Source organism: Gymnoscopelus microlampas (genome assembly GCF_963454915.1).
Source record: "Gymnoscopelus microlampas genome assembly, chromosome: 15".
In the NCBI taxonomy this organism is placed as follows: Eukaryota; Metazoa; Chordata; class Actinopteri; order Myctophiformes; family Myctophidae; genus Gymnoscopelus; species Gymnoscopelus microlampas.
In genome coordinates this window covers 30584409-30600835 of record NC_139952.1, presented here as the reverse complement: position 1 = coordinate 30600835, position 16427 = coordinate 30584409, and the positions used below count along the sequence as shown (strand labels likewise).

The window sequence follows — 16427 nt, the reverse complement described above, 5'->3', positions numbered from 1 at the left end:
TCAGACTTTTCTGAAAGGACATAAACTTTCATACTTTTCGGATTAATTTTCAGTGTCTTCTCGGGTCCTAAGTGATCTGAAGTGTTTTGATGCAGTAAACACAACGAGGTCAAAGCACTCCGCGAGGCCTTCAAAACAGCTCGCTGAAAGATGAACCCAATTACCCTCCAAAGACCTTGATGAGAGCAATATCCACTTGCAGGACATGATGAAGACTAGCGTGCTTATATGATAAAGTGCTTTTCCACCCAGAATGAGAACAAGCCAGGGAACTCTTTGGATCTAATTGCATTTCACTGGGGAGTCCCAGTTTTGGGGAGGAAGTCCCAGAGGTGACACTCGCTGTCCAGCACATAGTGTATGCTTGTGGTCAACATTGATGGATGATACTGCAAATGAGATCACACACACACACACACACACACACACACACACACACACACACACACACACACACACACACACACACACACACACACACACACAAAATGTCTGTCCTCTGTGCCCGTATATTATATTATATTATCTGCCCGTATATTAGATGCAAGAGAGAGAGAGAGAGAGAGAGAGAGAGAGAGAGATGTTTTAAGTCTTTCAAGTCCAAGAGAGATAAGTCTCAAGTCTTTCAGTGCATGTCCAAGGCAAGTCACAAATCCTGATACACCTTGCCCATTCCAATAACTGAATATCCAGTGCCAGTCACTAAGGTTACTCTAGTTGTACAGTAGTCTAAACAAATGCTGTAGAATGGCATAACTATGTGAAAAGCAGTAGGCTAAAGCTGTGACTGCTCATACATTTACAGTTTCATCATTCTTTGAATAAGCTATTGCGCCTCAGTTTTATCAGGTCAATGCAGCCCAGCTCTATATGCATGCAATGATATTCTCACATCTTGCAGAGTGCATCACAACAAGACGCCAGAGCTCTGGTTGATTCGGCACAAAGGCATTTACAAACAGTGATTATCACAGAGCTGAAAATGCAACATGATTTAATTTGTTTTAGTCAAGGAGTTAAATTATGGTTTAAAGAGAACCAACATAGTTTTCATATCTAAAGTACCTTATGGACCCCCTGTTTTCCACTCACTGCATGTCTTCTCCCTTTCTTCCCTTCAGTCCCTCTCACTTTGAAATTGTTTTGTAGTTGTTGATGTTTTGTTTCTTTGTTCTCCATTTCCCCCCCTGTGTATTCTATCACTTCAAAAACCTCCTGTGGTCCAGTGTTGTACTGAAAAGTGTCTTAGCATCTGGTGCTGTGCATAGTTTTCATGTTGTTTCTATGTTGATGTCCATGTCAAATAAATATTCACGCTGAGGAAGGCCTGCGGGTCAAAACGTCTGTCGTGTGTGATCTGCTGCTGGGGCTTATGACTGACTAAATAAACAAGAAATCCTAAACTATTCTTCTGATAAGTGCTCGCCTCTCTCTTTTTCATGTCAAATAAATAAACTAAACTTAACTGTCTTGAGTCAAGTCGAGTCTTTAAGTTGACACCAAAGTTTCACAGGAGGGCAGTCCATGTCAAGTCACATGTCCTTGTTTCTGTGACTTAAGTTACAGTTGGGTCTAAATGTCTTTACCCACTGAGTCAGAAGCGATTTGTTAGTGGTCAATTGTTTTTTAACGCATCCGAAAAAAATGCAGGAATCAAACTGGGTCCGAATTTAAAAATGACGCATCATCACAGGCACTTGGATGGCAAATTCGGATGTCATGGAGAAAATGTTAAATGTAATTCTTTTTTATTTTTATTTCTCCAGGCGAATAAAACAGATTCTGTGTGTGCAAGGGGCGTAAGTCTACAGCTCTGGTCTCCATAAAGTTCATAACTTTAAAATGTTCCACATTAATGTCATGGTTTCATTTCATGGTGGTGACTGACCTGCCTGGCCAACACCAGCAGAGTGATAAAGAAGATGAACAGAGACACTGAGCCCATTGTCTTCAGATCCTTCAGGACTCCAGGCCTGTAGAGAGAGAGAGAGAGAGAGAGAGACGGAGTCAGAGAGCAGAAACATAATATCATCGTCCTCCATCCCGACGTGCTGCCTCTGTCAGGCAGCTTACCCTAGCTTAACTCCCTTTATTCACCTGTCCATCCAGCTACTCAAGAAGTAATTAAGAGTTCCATGGTGGTGGTGACTCAAGGACAACTGCACAGTCTTATCGGTATTCTTCATGTGTTGGCGCTGCAGTGCCGCGTCCAAAGCTAATTTACCCTTGGAGACCAAAACACGGTGAATCTTACATTTTGAGAGACAACAGGCAAAAATAAATATATTGGAGTGGAGAAAACATTTCTGATAATGGTATAGTCAGCGAGGTGCCCTCGTATCAAACTGTCACTCACATCTGGAAAATCAATTCTTCTTCCTCTCCAAAACAAAAGAACCCAACAAGATGAACCTCATCTTCTGCCAGTCATAATCCTCTTTGCCAGAGGCTAAGCTTAAAAAACTCCCAAAAACCGTAGATCTCTTTCAACTCTCACTTCTTTAACCACTTAAAAAAAACAAAGATGAAGACTTTTTTGTTTGCTCCTGCTTTCTATTGAGTTTTTTTGGCTAATTTGTTGTGATTTATTGTGCTGCATGACTATCGAGAAGAGGAACTAACTATACGCACATCGCCAAAGGGTGCTTGGGTTAAAAGCTTACTATAGTTTAAGAGATTAAACCCGCACAACAGGCTATGGGAAAGACGGCTTTATTGTAGAAAAACAGACAACGTTTCGATCCAATGTGGATCTTCTATAGGTCAAAACCATGACTTTGTTTGTATTGACATGTATTGACAAGTATTGACATGATACTTTTGTTTGTATCATACTGTTTTATTTTAACGTCTTATCTTTTATTCTTTTATTATCTTTTTAACAACTATTGTAATTGTATTCAAATGTCCTTCTAAAATGTGTTTCTTTTTGCATTTTGACTCATGCTCTTACTGCTTTGTGTAAAGAACTTTGAAATACCTGTGTGTGTGCATGCATGCGTGCGTGCGTGCGGGTACTATGCACCTGTCCAGTGTCTGAGTGCGGTACAGTGCAGTACTGTATCCATCCAGCAGGGGAGCGTGGGTCTGGAGGATGATGATGTTGTATATCACCACGGCAACCAACATCACCACCATCTTTAGCTCATAGTTGATTCTCAGAAACACAGAGCATGACACCAGGCCCAGGATACAGCAGTAGATGAAATACTAAGAGAGAGAGAGAGAGAGAGAGAGAGGTTAAAAAATGTGTTTTCATCTAAATTATGTGTGAATTCAAATATATGTACAGCAGCTGAAAATATTCACAAATACGTAATGGCATGAAATACAGTATATACAGTACGTATGAAATCATTGCTGTTAGGCAGAAACCTTGCTTCTCCATATTTCAACTTTTCATGTTTTTTCGTAAATTAACACCGTACTTCACCATACAATGTCACCATATCATCTCACACAAAAATAGTTAAAATAGCAGATCTGCAAGCTCACAACGCATCACAATGCGTTGTGAGCTTGTACAGTAGATCGGCTATTTCACTATTTTAAAACATTTTAAAATAATAACAAAAAAGCAACAGTTTTGGACATACAGGGTTTCCACCTTACAGCAACAAAATTTGCTTTCCCACTGTACTTACAGGCAGATAGAACTTGTCCTCGTCTGCGCAATGGGAGGAGCTGGGTGGGTCAAGCATGCTGTCATTGGTTACATTGGGGAGGGCGGAACTGGGTGAGTCAAGCAGGCTGTCATTGGTTGCATTGGGATGGGCGGGACTTGGTGAGTCAAGCAGGCTGTCATTGGTTACATTGGGAGTCGTTGGAGTCGTACGAACTTCGTCTTCCAAGAAGAACTAGCCAGGGAGACGGGCATGTCAGTGTGTGTGTGTGTGTGTGTGTGTGTGTGTGTGTGTGTGTGTGTGTCACACAGAAATAAGTGAGTCCAAGCTTGAGAACTCAGCCGTTAATATGTTGGTGCACCAAAATAGAAATTGTATTTTCATGGGAAGAGGTCTACTGACACTGTAGGTGGAGAAAAGACGAGTTTCAGTATATGCTGTATTGTGCTGTACTACTGGCTGCTGTATGTATAAATCTGCATTACACCTCAAGCTGACTGTAACAACTAACAACCAAACCTTTTAGACAAGTGCACTGATTCTGGACGTATTTAGTTTCTTGCATAACATGTGTTGCGCCGCTTGGCTTGGTATCCCTGACATCATTTGGCCACCAGGGAAAAATAATTGGGGAACCCAGAGCCTTAACTTTCTAACAGAAAAAAACTAAAACGGATTCACTTACACCCCCTTTAAGTCCACAATAAACATGAGGACCTGGCTACTCACCATGTTGAAGACAGCCATTACCAGTATGAGGGCGGTGGTAGTCATGGTGAGGACCAATCGCAGCCAGGGTTTGTTGGCGATGATGATGCGTGAAAAAGTTGGGAGCCAGGGAACAGAACAGAAGGATCCTTTACCTCCCTGCTGGACACGCACGCACGCAGGCACACACGCACACGCGCACACGCACACACACACACACACACACACACACACACACACACACACACACACACACACACACACACACACACACACACACACACACACAGACACACACACACACACACACACACACACACACACACACACACACAGACAAACAGACAGGAATGATGTCATGTCATGAGAATAATGAGATTGGTTCATGTAGAGAGATATTTACATCATATCACTATGCCGTGAATGCCCTTGGTTCTGTGTCATTAGACCTATACTTCCTAGTTGAAATTCATGCTTGTTAAGTATCACTTTACAGGTCTCCCTAAAACATTGATCAGATCACTGCAGCTGATTCAGAACACTGCTGATCGAGTCCTTACTAATGCCAAGAGAGTAGAGCATGCCACTCCAGTTCTTAGATCTATCCACTGGCTCCCTGTCTGTCAAACAATGGAAAAATACTACAGTTGGTTAATGAAGCATTGTATTATTTAGGGCCAAAGAACGTTTATGATCTTGTGCTATACCATCATCAAGAATCAAGGTTTATTTGTCACTACTCATACAGGTACATGCAGAGAAATGCAAGTGTGGTAAGGTCTGCAATACTGTGCAACATCAACATAACAAAACAAAACAATAATAAAGCTAAAGTAATAAGATAAGTAAAAGCCCCATGAGGAATTATGATAGCAGTAATGGGGGGGGGGGGGGGGGGGGGCTTAATGTGTTGATTATAGAATGTGCAATATGACATAAACATATACATATATACACTGAAATATCTTTTGAGCAATCTGTACAGGAATAACTACAGTTCCGAGCCAACACAATGCTGTATGATTATTTATTATTTTCCCTCTTTCCTTCTATTGTCTATGTCCTGTTTATGGCTCTAACAACCGCCGGGAAGAAGCTCTTGGCTTTTAGAGACCTCAAGCACTCGTCAGTCCACATGGTCACAACCAGTCCGTTTCCAGGGTGTTGCCTGTCTTTCGTAATCCCTTTTGCTCTCCTCAAGCATCTGTGGTCATAAATATACAGCAGGGACGGGAGGGGGATCCCTGTGGCATGCTTAGCCGTACGCACCACCTTCTGTAAGACTCGCTTAACTGTTCACTCACTCCACTGGTGCCCCATTGATCAAAAGGGGCACGTGGAACCTCTGCCGTTTCTCGCAGAAGTCCATAGTCGTTTCGTGGACTTCTGCAACGTTCAAGAAGAGGCAGTTTTCTTGCCACCACTGCAACAGTTCTGGCACCTCCTCCAGGAAGGCCCTCTCATTCATCATTTGAGATCAGGCCCAACACCACTGTGTCGTCACTCGTAAGCAAACTTGACAATGACATGACAAAAGTCATGAACCATCATGAACCATCCAGACCTCTCGGGTCATCGGGAACATGTGTGTTTGGTGTCCCGAGTCTAAACGTGGAGAAGCATCATTCTGTTTACATGCAATACTGTATCTGGAACAAATTCCCAGAAAACAGCAAAAACGTTATTTTAAATCAAAGCTAAAAAAAAAAACGTATTTGTATTTTTATTGTATTCAAATATCCTTTTATAAAGAGTTTATTTTGTTCTGTGTTTTGACATCTCAATGCTTAATGTTTTATGTAAAGCACTTGCCTTGAAATTAACTATACAAATTAAACTTGTCTTAAACTAACTGAATAGGGTTATATGGGGACATGGAATATGTGCTGTCCCGCAGGGAGGTCAACAGGGTCCCGTGTTCAGTGCTGTTTGTATTTAGCAACATCCCACCTCACTTAACTGGAAACATTTCCACAAGAAGCCCTTCCATTGAAATAACACTCTTTCACAGATGAACAGAGCACATTCTAAACACCATAACACGGATCATTACACAAAACTGCCACCACTCACACCCCCCTTACCCATGCACGTACGCACTCACACACACACACACACACACACACACACACACACACACACACACACACACACACACACACACACACACACACACACACACACACACACACACACACACACACACACACACACACACACACACACACACACACACACATACACAAACTCACACATGCACGCACGCACAGTACTACTACACTCAGTAAATGGTAAATGGTGCATTTATATAGTGCCTTTCTCCAAAGCACTTTACAAAATGCATTACAGTTCACACACACATTCAGTGGAGGAAACCATGCAAGGCCAACCCGCTCATTGGGAGCAGTTAGGGGTTCATTGTCTTGCTCAAGGTCACTTTGACACGCATGCAGGGGAAGCTAGATAGTACCACCCGATCAATACAAAACAAAGCACCATCGTACTACTTAGTACAAATTAGTCCCAAGACAGTGACAAGCTCTGAAAGACTTCAGCCACTTGTCTTTGGAACAAGAGATGTCAGGTTCAAGCTGGACGGATAACTGTGTTCCAAGAAGTAAATCAATGGAGGCGTATAACGTCGTCAACACAGACGTTTATAGCGGGGAAGAGAAGTGGAGTGACGGCAGGCTTCATTTCTCAACAAGAGCACTTTGTATTTCTCCCACGGACCTCAGGCAGCTTCAATTAAAGCTTCAAGGCAGTTGGACAGCTTTTGAATTCTCCATGACGAAAACAAGCAATGCGTTTTTATTACTGATCGATCTCCGTCTCGTGTTGCAGACTGGCTTATTCTCTGTTTCTTTTATTCTCTCCTCTTTCTTTCTCTCTCTCTCACTATCGCCCACTCTTTCTGTGCATGTGTATGTATGTGTACGGCAGTGTTGGGCAGGTTACTCAGGAATGTAATAAATTACTCTTTACTTATTACTCCTTTAAAAGTAGTTTTATTAATTATTACTTGGTATCATTATGTTACTCATTAAATTACTATATTACTTTCGCTACCCCCCTTCCAAAAAAGTGGTGTGCAATACAAAAAGGTTATTTTAGAACTGAATCTACTTCACTAAAACAACAATTACCAATCAGCCAAACTACATCACAGCCTTTCAAACCTGATATATATATATATATATATATATATATATATATATATATATATATATATATATATATATATATATATATATAAGGTTAAGCAGAATTACTTGGATTAGTATGTATGTTTATGAGTGTTTTATGTACCATGTATATGGGTTCATGTCAACACTTACCAGAATGTGACCAGCAAAGCAGATGAGCAGGATCAGTGCCAACAGCAAGAACGCCATCCCAAAGGAGATTCCCAACACAGCCGTCCTGCAAGAGACACACACACACACACACACACACACACACACACACACACACACACACACACACACACACACACACACACACACACACACACACACACACACACGACTAAACTGCCAGCCATACAGTACCTCTACAACAGGGTGAAGTCCCTGAGGATTATCAAAGATCCCCGTCACTCCAGCAATGGACTGTTGTCCACGGAAGCACCTTTGTTTAGACCTCCAACACACTCACGTGGTGAGTCGGTTCCCAACCCATATTTGCACGTACTAGGGTGTGATGTCACTGTAGCTACAGTAAAATAATACTGCAGAACATCCCATAAAATAAGTGATGTCACGTCTAAAGCGGCGAGGAGAGTCACCGCTACTAGAGTAGTGTGTGTGTGTGTGTGTATGTGTGTGTGTGTGTGTGTGTGTGTGTGGGGGGATTGTCCCTTTGGCTCTTAGTGGCAGTAAATTAGCATGACCGTGGATTTTTACCATCGCCATTACAGAGACGCCACTCTTTGATTAACGTGATCCATAATCGCTGGCAGACACGGCGCCATTTCATCACAATCCACCTCTTAACATTCCTTGTGGAGCTCCCCTTCTGCCTGCCTTTCAGTGTGGTGCCACCCATGAGGCATTCGGTGCCAACGTGGCTTTTTAAATTCAATAGCCGGCCGTGGCAGACATTTTGAGGCTGTTAAGGCAAGCTCTTTCCTATTTGGAAGAATTCCCAAAAGAAAGCGGAAAATTATGTTAAAGGGCAGGACCACTTTGGTAGAGGTTTGGGTTGTGTAGTTACTTTGCCATGATGTAACTCCAAAGGTGGACAAGAAATCAATTAGAAATTAATATGCTCTTCATTGACTTACACTGTACAGTGAAACAGCTCTCAAAGTCACTCTTTTAGCATGTAAACGAACGTAAACAAAGTTGATTCAGACAATATAGAACATCACCAAACCCAGTACTGTTTTTTTTTTAAATAAAAGTGTTCCTGTTGATTTAGCTATTTTGATTAGGAAGAAAACTGGATCCACGGATCCGGATCTTCAAATAGTAAAATGTACCTTACTGCCCTGTCCTCATGGTTTGTTTTGTTTCAAAATGGTTGACGGAGGAATAAACACAAAGGCCAGGGCCAGAGGGTATTAGATGGGGTGTCGTCCCCCATCTCCTTATCAAAGGATACACTTCTGGCTACCAACAACATTGGGTGTGGAGTACTGTAAATGGAATCTCAATATACATACAATCATGAAATGATAGATACATATTTTACTGTCCAATACTGCCATAACAAGATCCCCATTGGAGCCACAATGTTTCTATGTGGATCCCAAGATCCAAATCATTTCCTAGTTAATCTCTGGGCTCCCATTCTACACTGTAAAATCATCTTAATTTAACTCAACTATTTTTGGTGTCTTAAGTACAGTACCAGGTCTTATGACTTAACTTAAGACCTGGAGGCGTGGCCAATGCTGTTTTGCTATTTTGAGTGGCCAAACAGCATTGGCCACAGCATATGGGTCCATTTGTCCACTTTCAGAGTTACCGATCCGTAAGGGTCTGTTTGGTTCTTAACAATCAACATGGGGACCCCGTGGAACCCCCTTCAAGGACTCCCCGGGGGCCCCCAAACCTCATGTTGAGAACCAGTGCTATAACTGACCTGACTGAAGGTGCACACTTACTTGGGCAAGACGAGGATCTGTACTATGAAAATACAGCAGAATATGAGGCAGGCACAGGTCACATAGTACTTGAAGGCGGGCAACGTTGTAGATCTGTACTGTTGAGGGAAAGAAAGGGCAAAAAAACAGAAATGAGCCATTAAGGTCTAACACTCACAGGGGTTGAGAAGTTGTGTTTGAGGGCTGGTCACAGCCAAGTGGGCAGAGAGGCCGTCTGGGAATCGTAAGGTCGCAAGTTCAACCCTCGGTTCGCCCAGTCTACGTGTCACATAAGACACTTAACCACTTAAACTCTGCAACTTCGCGGACCCCCAGGGGTCTATACTTGGCCCCCTCCTTTTTCCCCTGGTCTAAACCAAATCTCTTTGCAGAAACTAGCCGTCCTACACGCTCACAACCGGCTTGGAGATAGGCTATGCTTGCCTGTTATCACTAAACTTTCGCCTGTCATGAAGTGCCCAGAAGAGGGATGCTAGGGTTAACCCCTAAAAGCTCCCACCATGTGCTCATCTCTGCCATCGGAGCAACCATCTGCTGGGTAAACAAAGACAAATATTTGAAAGTGGATTGACCCAGCCTGAGAGGAGCATTACGCTCTCGCTGTGAAGCACTCTGTCTGTAGCTGTGCTGTACTCTGCAGTCTGTGAGCGACAGGCTGCTGGCTAGTCCATGCCACATTGTTTTGTTTGTTCAGCCTGGACCGGCCCCAAACTATGCTTGGTTATTGGACTTGGGTTTCCTCTGACAGCAAAACACTCAACGATCTAAGACCGGGGCATTACAAAGCATACTTTATGTTCCGTCGCACGACGGTGTCGTGCACCGAAAATAGCAGACGTACATGCCCACATACGCAACAGCAATGTTTTTCAAATTGAACGGCTAAAGAAAGCAAAAAGTATTTGTCACTCAAGAAAAGGTGACAAACAAGCAACAAACGGATAAGGACAACAAGATCAAAAATGAGGTCTTGAGGTTAATAATGTTTTTTACTAAAGTTGTTCAGGGCACCAAAGTACATAAACAAATGCAGGTCACTCATACCAACAACATGTGATCCTCGGCTACAGTAATTATCTCTGGCAGAAGATCTTGTGTGTGTGTGTGTGTGTGTGTGTGTGTGTGTGTGTGTGTGTGTGTGTGTGTGTGTGTGTGTCTTTCCACAGCTAATCTCACAAACTGCAAGACTGATCAGCATCATCTTTCCTGTGCACGCTTCCAGCAGGCCAAGGAACTCAATTCCCAAATATTTCTCAAATCGGTCAACGAGAACTACGATATTTTTGGTGAATTCATAATCTCAGACCCAGCGCCCCTCCAAGTTATGGGATGCATGTGCACGAGGCTATGGAGTAGAACTACTCTATCTAATCAGGCGCAAGCTGTCTGTCCGGCATATGGGATCTAGACTACTTGCCACTTGTAGAGCCCATGCTAACAGATGGGTTATTCAACTGAATGACCAATGACCACCTTTAGTACAGGAGAGGACGTAGAATAGAATCACAACTACTTGTTAGCCCACCTCTTTCTCCAGGGCCTTGTTGTGAAAGAACAACGAAATCCTCTGGATGTCTTCAGACTTGATCCACTGCCTAGAGATGAGTAACACAGAGACACAGAGGAGCAGTCACTGCTAATGTGTACGGTTGTGGGTTTTGCTTAACGCCCCACTGTATCCACTCTTGCGCAGCACAATACAGAGCATGATGACCTAGCCTGGCTGAACATCATATCTTCTTTCTGGGGTTGTAAAGAAGGCTGGCTCTGTTATAGGAGTTCGCCTGAACTCCCTTGAGGTAGTAACTGAGCAAAGAACACATACAAGCTACATGGCATCATGGACAACAGTTCCCAGGGTACAAGATACAAGATAAAATCAAAGTTCAAAATTACTTTAAGATATCATGTTCAGCCAGACTACAGTAGGTCATCATGGTCTCCCTTGTGCTACGCAAGAGTGGGCACAGTGGAAGAAATTAAAGCTGCAGTTATTTTAAGGAATGAAATACGGTACATATTATATCAGACCAAAGTTCAAAATCGTAATGTAAGAATTGTATTTAATCATGTAAGCCCTATTCGTGGTACGATGAATAACGAAAACAGTAGCTCTACAAGATTTAGACAATCTTAGACACAGCACTGACTTCTGGGAGTTGATCCCGTCGATGGTGCGGATCATGCGTTCGTTGAGCTCCTCCTCAAACCTCTTCCTCTGAGATTTGGACCTGGGTTTGAACGGGTGAAAAATGTGTGTGTGTGACATCCATGTTTCTGTGCTGCAGAACATCCACACTGACACACCTTTTTATGCACAGGAAACGGTAGAGAAACACAGGTCCTGTCTCACTCTCACCTTTCTCGTCTATGGTAGTGGTACTGACCCATGGGCACATCCTGGAGCATGGAATACACAATCACAATCCAAACTTTACCGTCACATCACACGATTGATTACAGGTGTAAAAGAGTGGGTGAAATTATTTGTGTGTGTGTGTGTGCAAAATGTCAACATTGCAGTTACAGTAAGAGTAAGAGAGAATAGAAAAGATATAGCATACAAGTCTAGTATACATAAGCAGCATGATTAGAAATTAGCAACGGATAGGTGGCACTACGGAAGGCAGACATGCTTCTTATGCGTTAAGTGGAAAAACATCCACCATGTAAAGAGCAGCAGCTATATAAAATAACAGTTTATTTATTTATATCTATATTATTTATTTTATTTTCATATCTTATGGATACATATACTTTATATGATGCTGCTATGTAGTTAGTAGGCGTAAGTAAGCTATGAATGTTGTTGAGGTAGCAAATGATATATTGCCTTGCATAAGAAGACATACTTTTGTACCTATGGCCAATGGCCACCGTTCTGTTTCCATGGAAACAACCATAGCTATTTTGGCCTCCATCAGCCAAGGGCCTTTGAAACCCTCTCCTCTCCTCTCCTCTCCTCTCCTCTCCTCTCCTCTCCTCTCCTCTCCTCTCCTCCCCTCCCCTCCGCTCCCCGTGGATTTGTGCATATGCATATCGTTGCTGTCAGACAGAAACCTTGGATCTCCATATTTCAGCTTTTTATGTTTTTTTCGTAAACTAATGCCCTACTTCTTCTTCTACAAGCTCACAACGTTGCAATGTGAAAGGCTAAGCTGTGTCTCTGGGTTTTATAAATATTGAACCAATGAAAAGTATTAACAAGAGCTTGTGACTAAAATAATAACTACATTGGATCCATTGGAACAAAGGTTCTTTTTTTTCTCCATTTACTGAAAAGTAATGGTTTTGGACATACAAGGTTTCCACACTACTTATGTACACTTCTGTGGTATTTTTTACTTTAATTGAGTATTTTCAATACTTTTACTTCTACTCCACTACATCTCAGAGGCAAATATTGCACTTTTTACTCCACTACAATTATTTAAAATCTTGGGTAACTAGTTACCTACATACAGTAACCACTTCAGTCATACATTTTGGCCCTTTTAAAATAGCCGATCTACAAGCTCACAGTGAGCTTGTTGATCTGCTATTTTCAAAAGATTTTAATACATTTTATACATTTGAAAACTTGTGAAATGGGACGTTCTACATGTATGAGTACTTTCTACTTTTGGAATACTTTAAGTAAATGTTGATACCAATACTTTTGTATTTTTACTCAAGGATATTTTTAATTCTGGACTTTTACTTGTAACAGAGCATTTCTACATTGTAGTATTGATACTTTTACTTGAGTAAAACATTTTTTTTTCTTTTCCCCCACCACCGGTATACTCACAGTGGTGTTGATCATGCCGTTGTCCGTGGTCATGCTGTCTCGGTGGTGGAGGTTGGCGAAGGGCTTGGCGGCTCCCCAGGACTCCAGGTAGCGGGTCATTCTGACGGAGGCCCTCATCTTCCCCGCGTCCAGGGAGGGACGAGAGCGCACCACCAGCAGAGGGGTGTGCCTCTCAGTCTGAATGCACCAGAGAAACCCAGTCACCAGGAGAGAGAGAGAGAGAGAGAGAGAGAGAGAGAGAGAGAGAGAGAGAGAGAGAGAGAGGGAGAGACTTTGTATCTTGGACATTTCTTTAGACCAGTGGCAAGGACCCCCATTACTCAGAGAGTGTACAAATGGAACCAAATGGACCCTTACGGGCCCACTTGGTTCTATTTGTACACTCTCACGAGTTACAGAACTGTAAGGGTCCATTTGGAACACCCTCAAGTTACCCTGAGGGTCCTTGGACCCCACTTTGAGAACCACTGCTTTAGACGTTACAGTCACATGATGTATTAGGGGAGCACATTGAGGATACCCATTTGGTATCAACAGCCATCATTTTATTTTATTGTCATTAGTTGTTTCTTAATTTTACAAATTGAGGCATCACAATATTAGGAAAGAATAAAATTATTAAATATGTCAGTCATTTCTTTATATATTTAAGTTATTTATCATTTGTGCCCTGTGCAATATTTGTTTACAAAGCGTAAAAGGCAAACAGAAATGCAATTTTTAAAAATGTAATTATTGTTATTGAATTATTTCTGCGTCAGTTAATCGTCAAGTAAAATGTCAACATGGTGACAGTCCCAGTCTGCAACACTGCGTGGTTGCAGACTGTGTAAGACAGTGGTTGTCAAACTTTTTCATGTGAAGGACCCCCAAAATTATATGTATTTGGCTGCGGACCCCCATCTTTCACCATATTTTGTGACAGTGACCGCCAGGAGCAAAGATTTGAGCTAAACATGTTCGCTTTAAAAATATATATATGTTCAAAGTTTTGCACACATTTTCAAGATTTTAATAAAACAGTAGATCTACGAGATCATAGCACGGCACTCCGTGCCGCGCTATGAGCTTGTATATCTGCTATTTTTGAAGAGATGAGAGGTCTAACCTTGGGGTTGATGACGAGGTAGGTGACCACCCCGTGTTCCTTCAGGTAGGAGTCTCTGCTGTGTCCGTCTCCCGGCTCCACCTTGTAGGAACCTTTCAGATGCTCTAAGGTGACTGAAGAGATGTGGACCCTCCTGAGTGATGACAGCAGGGCACGGGACAGTGGACAGGAGGGGACAGGAGGGCAGTGAGTAGGGATATGGGACGATAATCGTTATTATCGTTTATTTATCGTGATTAAAAAAACGCTCACAATAATTCATTTATCGTGAAATTGTTCTCCGTCATACACTAGGATGAATTAGCTTTTGCCGAGCTGCCAATTCAGTACCACTTAAACCCTTGATAAAACGGACCTGTAAAGAGCGTATTTGGTACACTCTACACAAATCGATTCACCAAAAATAGCAGATCTACAAGCTCACAACGCGTTGCAACGCAACGCGTTGTGAGCTTGTAGATCGGCTATTTTTCTAATAGGGATGCTGGGGGGTTCAAGTGGTTAACAGGAGTGCCATTTTAGAATAATCGTTAATCGCAATTATTATTTGCCACAATAATTGTGACATGTAGGCTTTTAATATAGTCCCATCCCTAGCAGTGGGGAGTGCAGAGGTTAGGTTCTCTCACTTTCTTTTTTCTTTTTTTTTATATATATTTTTTGTGGCTTTTTTATGCCTTTATTAGAGAGGGATAGGGAAAGTAGGCTGACAGGAAATGGGGAGAGAGATGGGGGGTTGACACGCAGCAAAAGTCGTCGGGAACGGGAGTCGAACCCGCGACACGCTGTCAGGCTAGCATTGCAGCCTAGGGTGCCTGGACTGCCACGCTGCGGCCCAGGCCTGGGTTCTCTCACTTTCTATGGCGTTGGTTCTCAAACATTTTCATGTGAAGGACCCCCAAATTGATATGTAATTGGCTACTGACCCCCATCTGAAAGGTTTTTGTGCCAGGGACCCCCAGAAGAGAAGATTTGTGTAAATAAAAGAATCTAAATTATTCAACATTTTCCAATACTTTCAAGATTTAAAAACAAAACGCTCAAAAATAGCAGATGTACAAGCTCGCAGTGTGGCACAAAGTGACGAACTGTGAGCTTGTATAGGCCTATCTGCTATTTTGAATAGCCTACGTATAAAATATGGTTAAAAGTGGTTAAATTGATTGTGATGCTGTATTAAATTTTTTTTTTGCTGTGGACCCCCAGGTTGCACAGTCTGCAGCCGTGCAGTGTTGAGGGTCCATGTCATGTGGTTCCTAACAAAAAAATATTTAGCTGGGGACCCCCCAGAACCCTCTCAAGGACCCCTGGGGGTCCCTGGACCCCACATTGAGAACCGGTGCTCTGTGTTATCTCTTCCATAACTCTATGTCGCAGTTATTTCCTCACAGTGTTTGCAAATCCATAACTATTGTACAATAACCTCTGTACCCTGTGCTGATATATTTTGTTTGCTTTCTGTTTTTCTTTAGCCTTGCCCTCAGTTGTTGGTGCCGGTGCAAGTCATCAATGTGTGATCAATACTCTCTTCTCCAGCTGTAATTTCTCTCCTATTTATTTTCTTGTGCAACTGGCAATCGCCTCTTGTCTGACTCATGGTGTTATGTTGCCCTATTGTAGTATTTGCCAGGCTTGTTTGTTGTCTGTTCCAATTTCCAATATATTTTGTGTTTTGAGCCCAATAGCGATGGTGCTTAAAACAAAAAACGCTTTTAAAAAGTTGATCCGTGGGCGCCTGCTGGCCTAGCAGTCCAGGCTCACATATAGGCTCTAATGCACCGCGGGTTCGAATCATGATTCCGACGATCTTTGCTGCGTGTCTCTCCCTGTCTCTCTCTCCCTTTTCCTGTCCATCTCCACTGTACACCATCAAAAGAAATATCTTTAAAACAACAATGTTGATCCGTCCGTCCGTCCAGCCAACAGCTTAGTCAAAGATGTTTCAATAACTATATGAGCTGAATGGTAGCCATAGAATTATCTGTGCACCTTCATGCTCCCTGATGGATGCACCCTACTGATTTTGGTGATGACCCACTTTCCTTTAGGACTCCACTCTTTAAGCCAAAACCTCCTCTTGCACACAAG

The 16427-nt window shown here is 42.4% G+C and overlaps 1 protein-coding gene across 3 annotated transcripts in view; it reads right to left on the bottom strand.

Moving 5' to 3' along the window:
- Nucleotides 1-16427, bottom strand: part of adcy2b (adenylate cyclase 2b (brain)) — a 60693-nt gene that overhangs the window by 9610 nt on the left and 34656 nt on the right. For 2 of the 3 annotated variants that reach the window (XM_084080049.1, XM_084080050.1), the window contains exons 9-19: nt 14340-14472; nt 13232-13408; nt 11801-11841; nt 11592-11672; nt 10967-11036; nt 9442-9539; nt 7670-7754; nt 4353-4493; nt 3645-3857; nt 3026-3210; nt 1889-1973 (exon numbers count right to left, since the gene is read on the bottom strand). In XM_084080049.1, coding sequence (XP_083936175.1) covers nt 1889-1973; nt 3026-3210; nt 3645-3857; nt 4353-4493; nt 7670-7754; nt 9442-9539; nt 10967-11036; nt 11592-11672; nt 11801-11841; nt 13232-13408; nt 14340-14472 — 1309 coding nt within the window. The remainder of the gene's footprint in view (nt 1-1888; nt 1974-3025; nt 3211-3644; nt 3858-4352; nt 4494-7669; nt 7755-9441; nt 9540-10966; nt 11037-11591; nt 11673-11800; nt 11842-13231; nt 13409-14339; nt 14473-16427) is intronic. The other variant, XM_084080048.1, reaches the window with a different exon arrangement.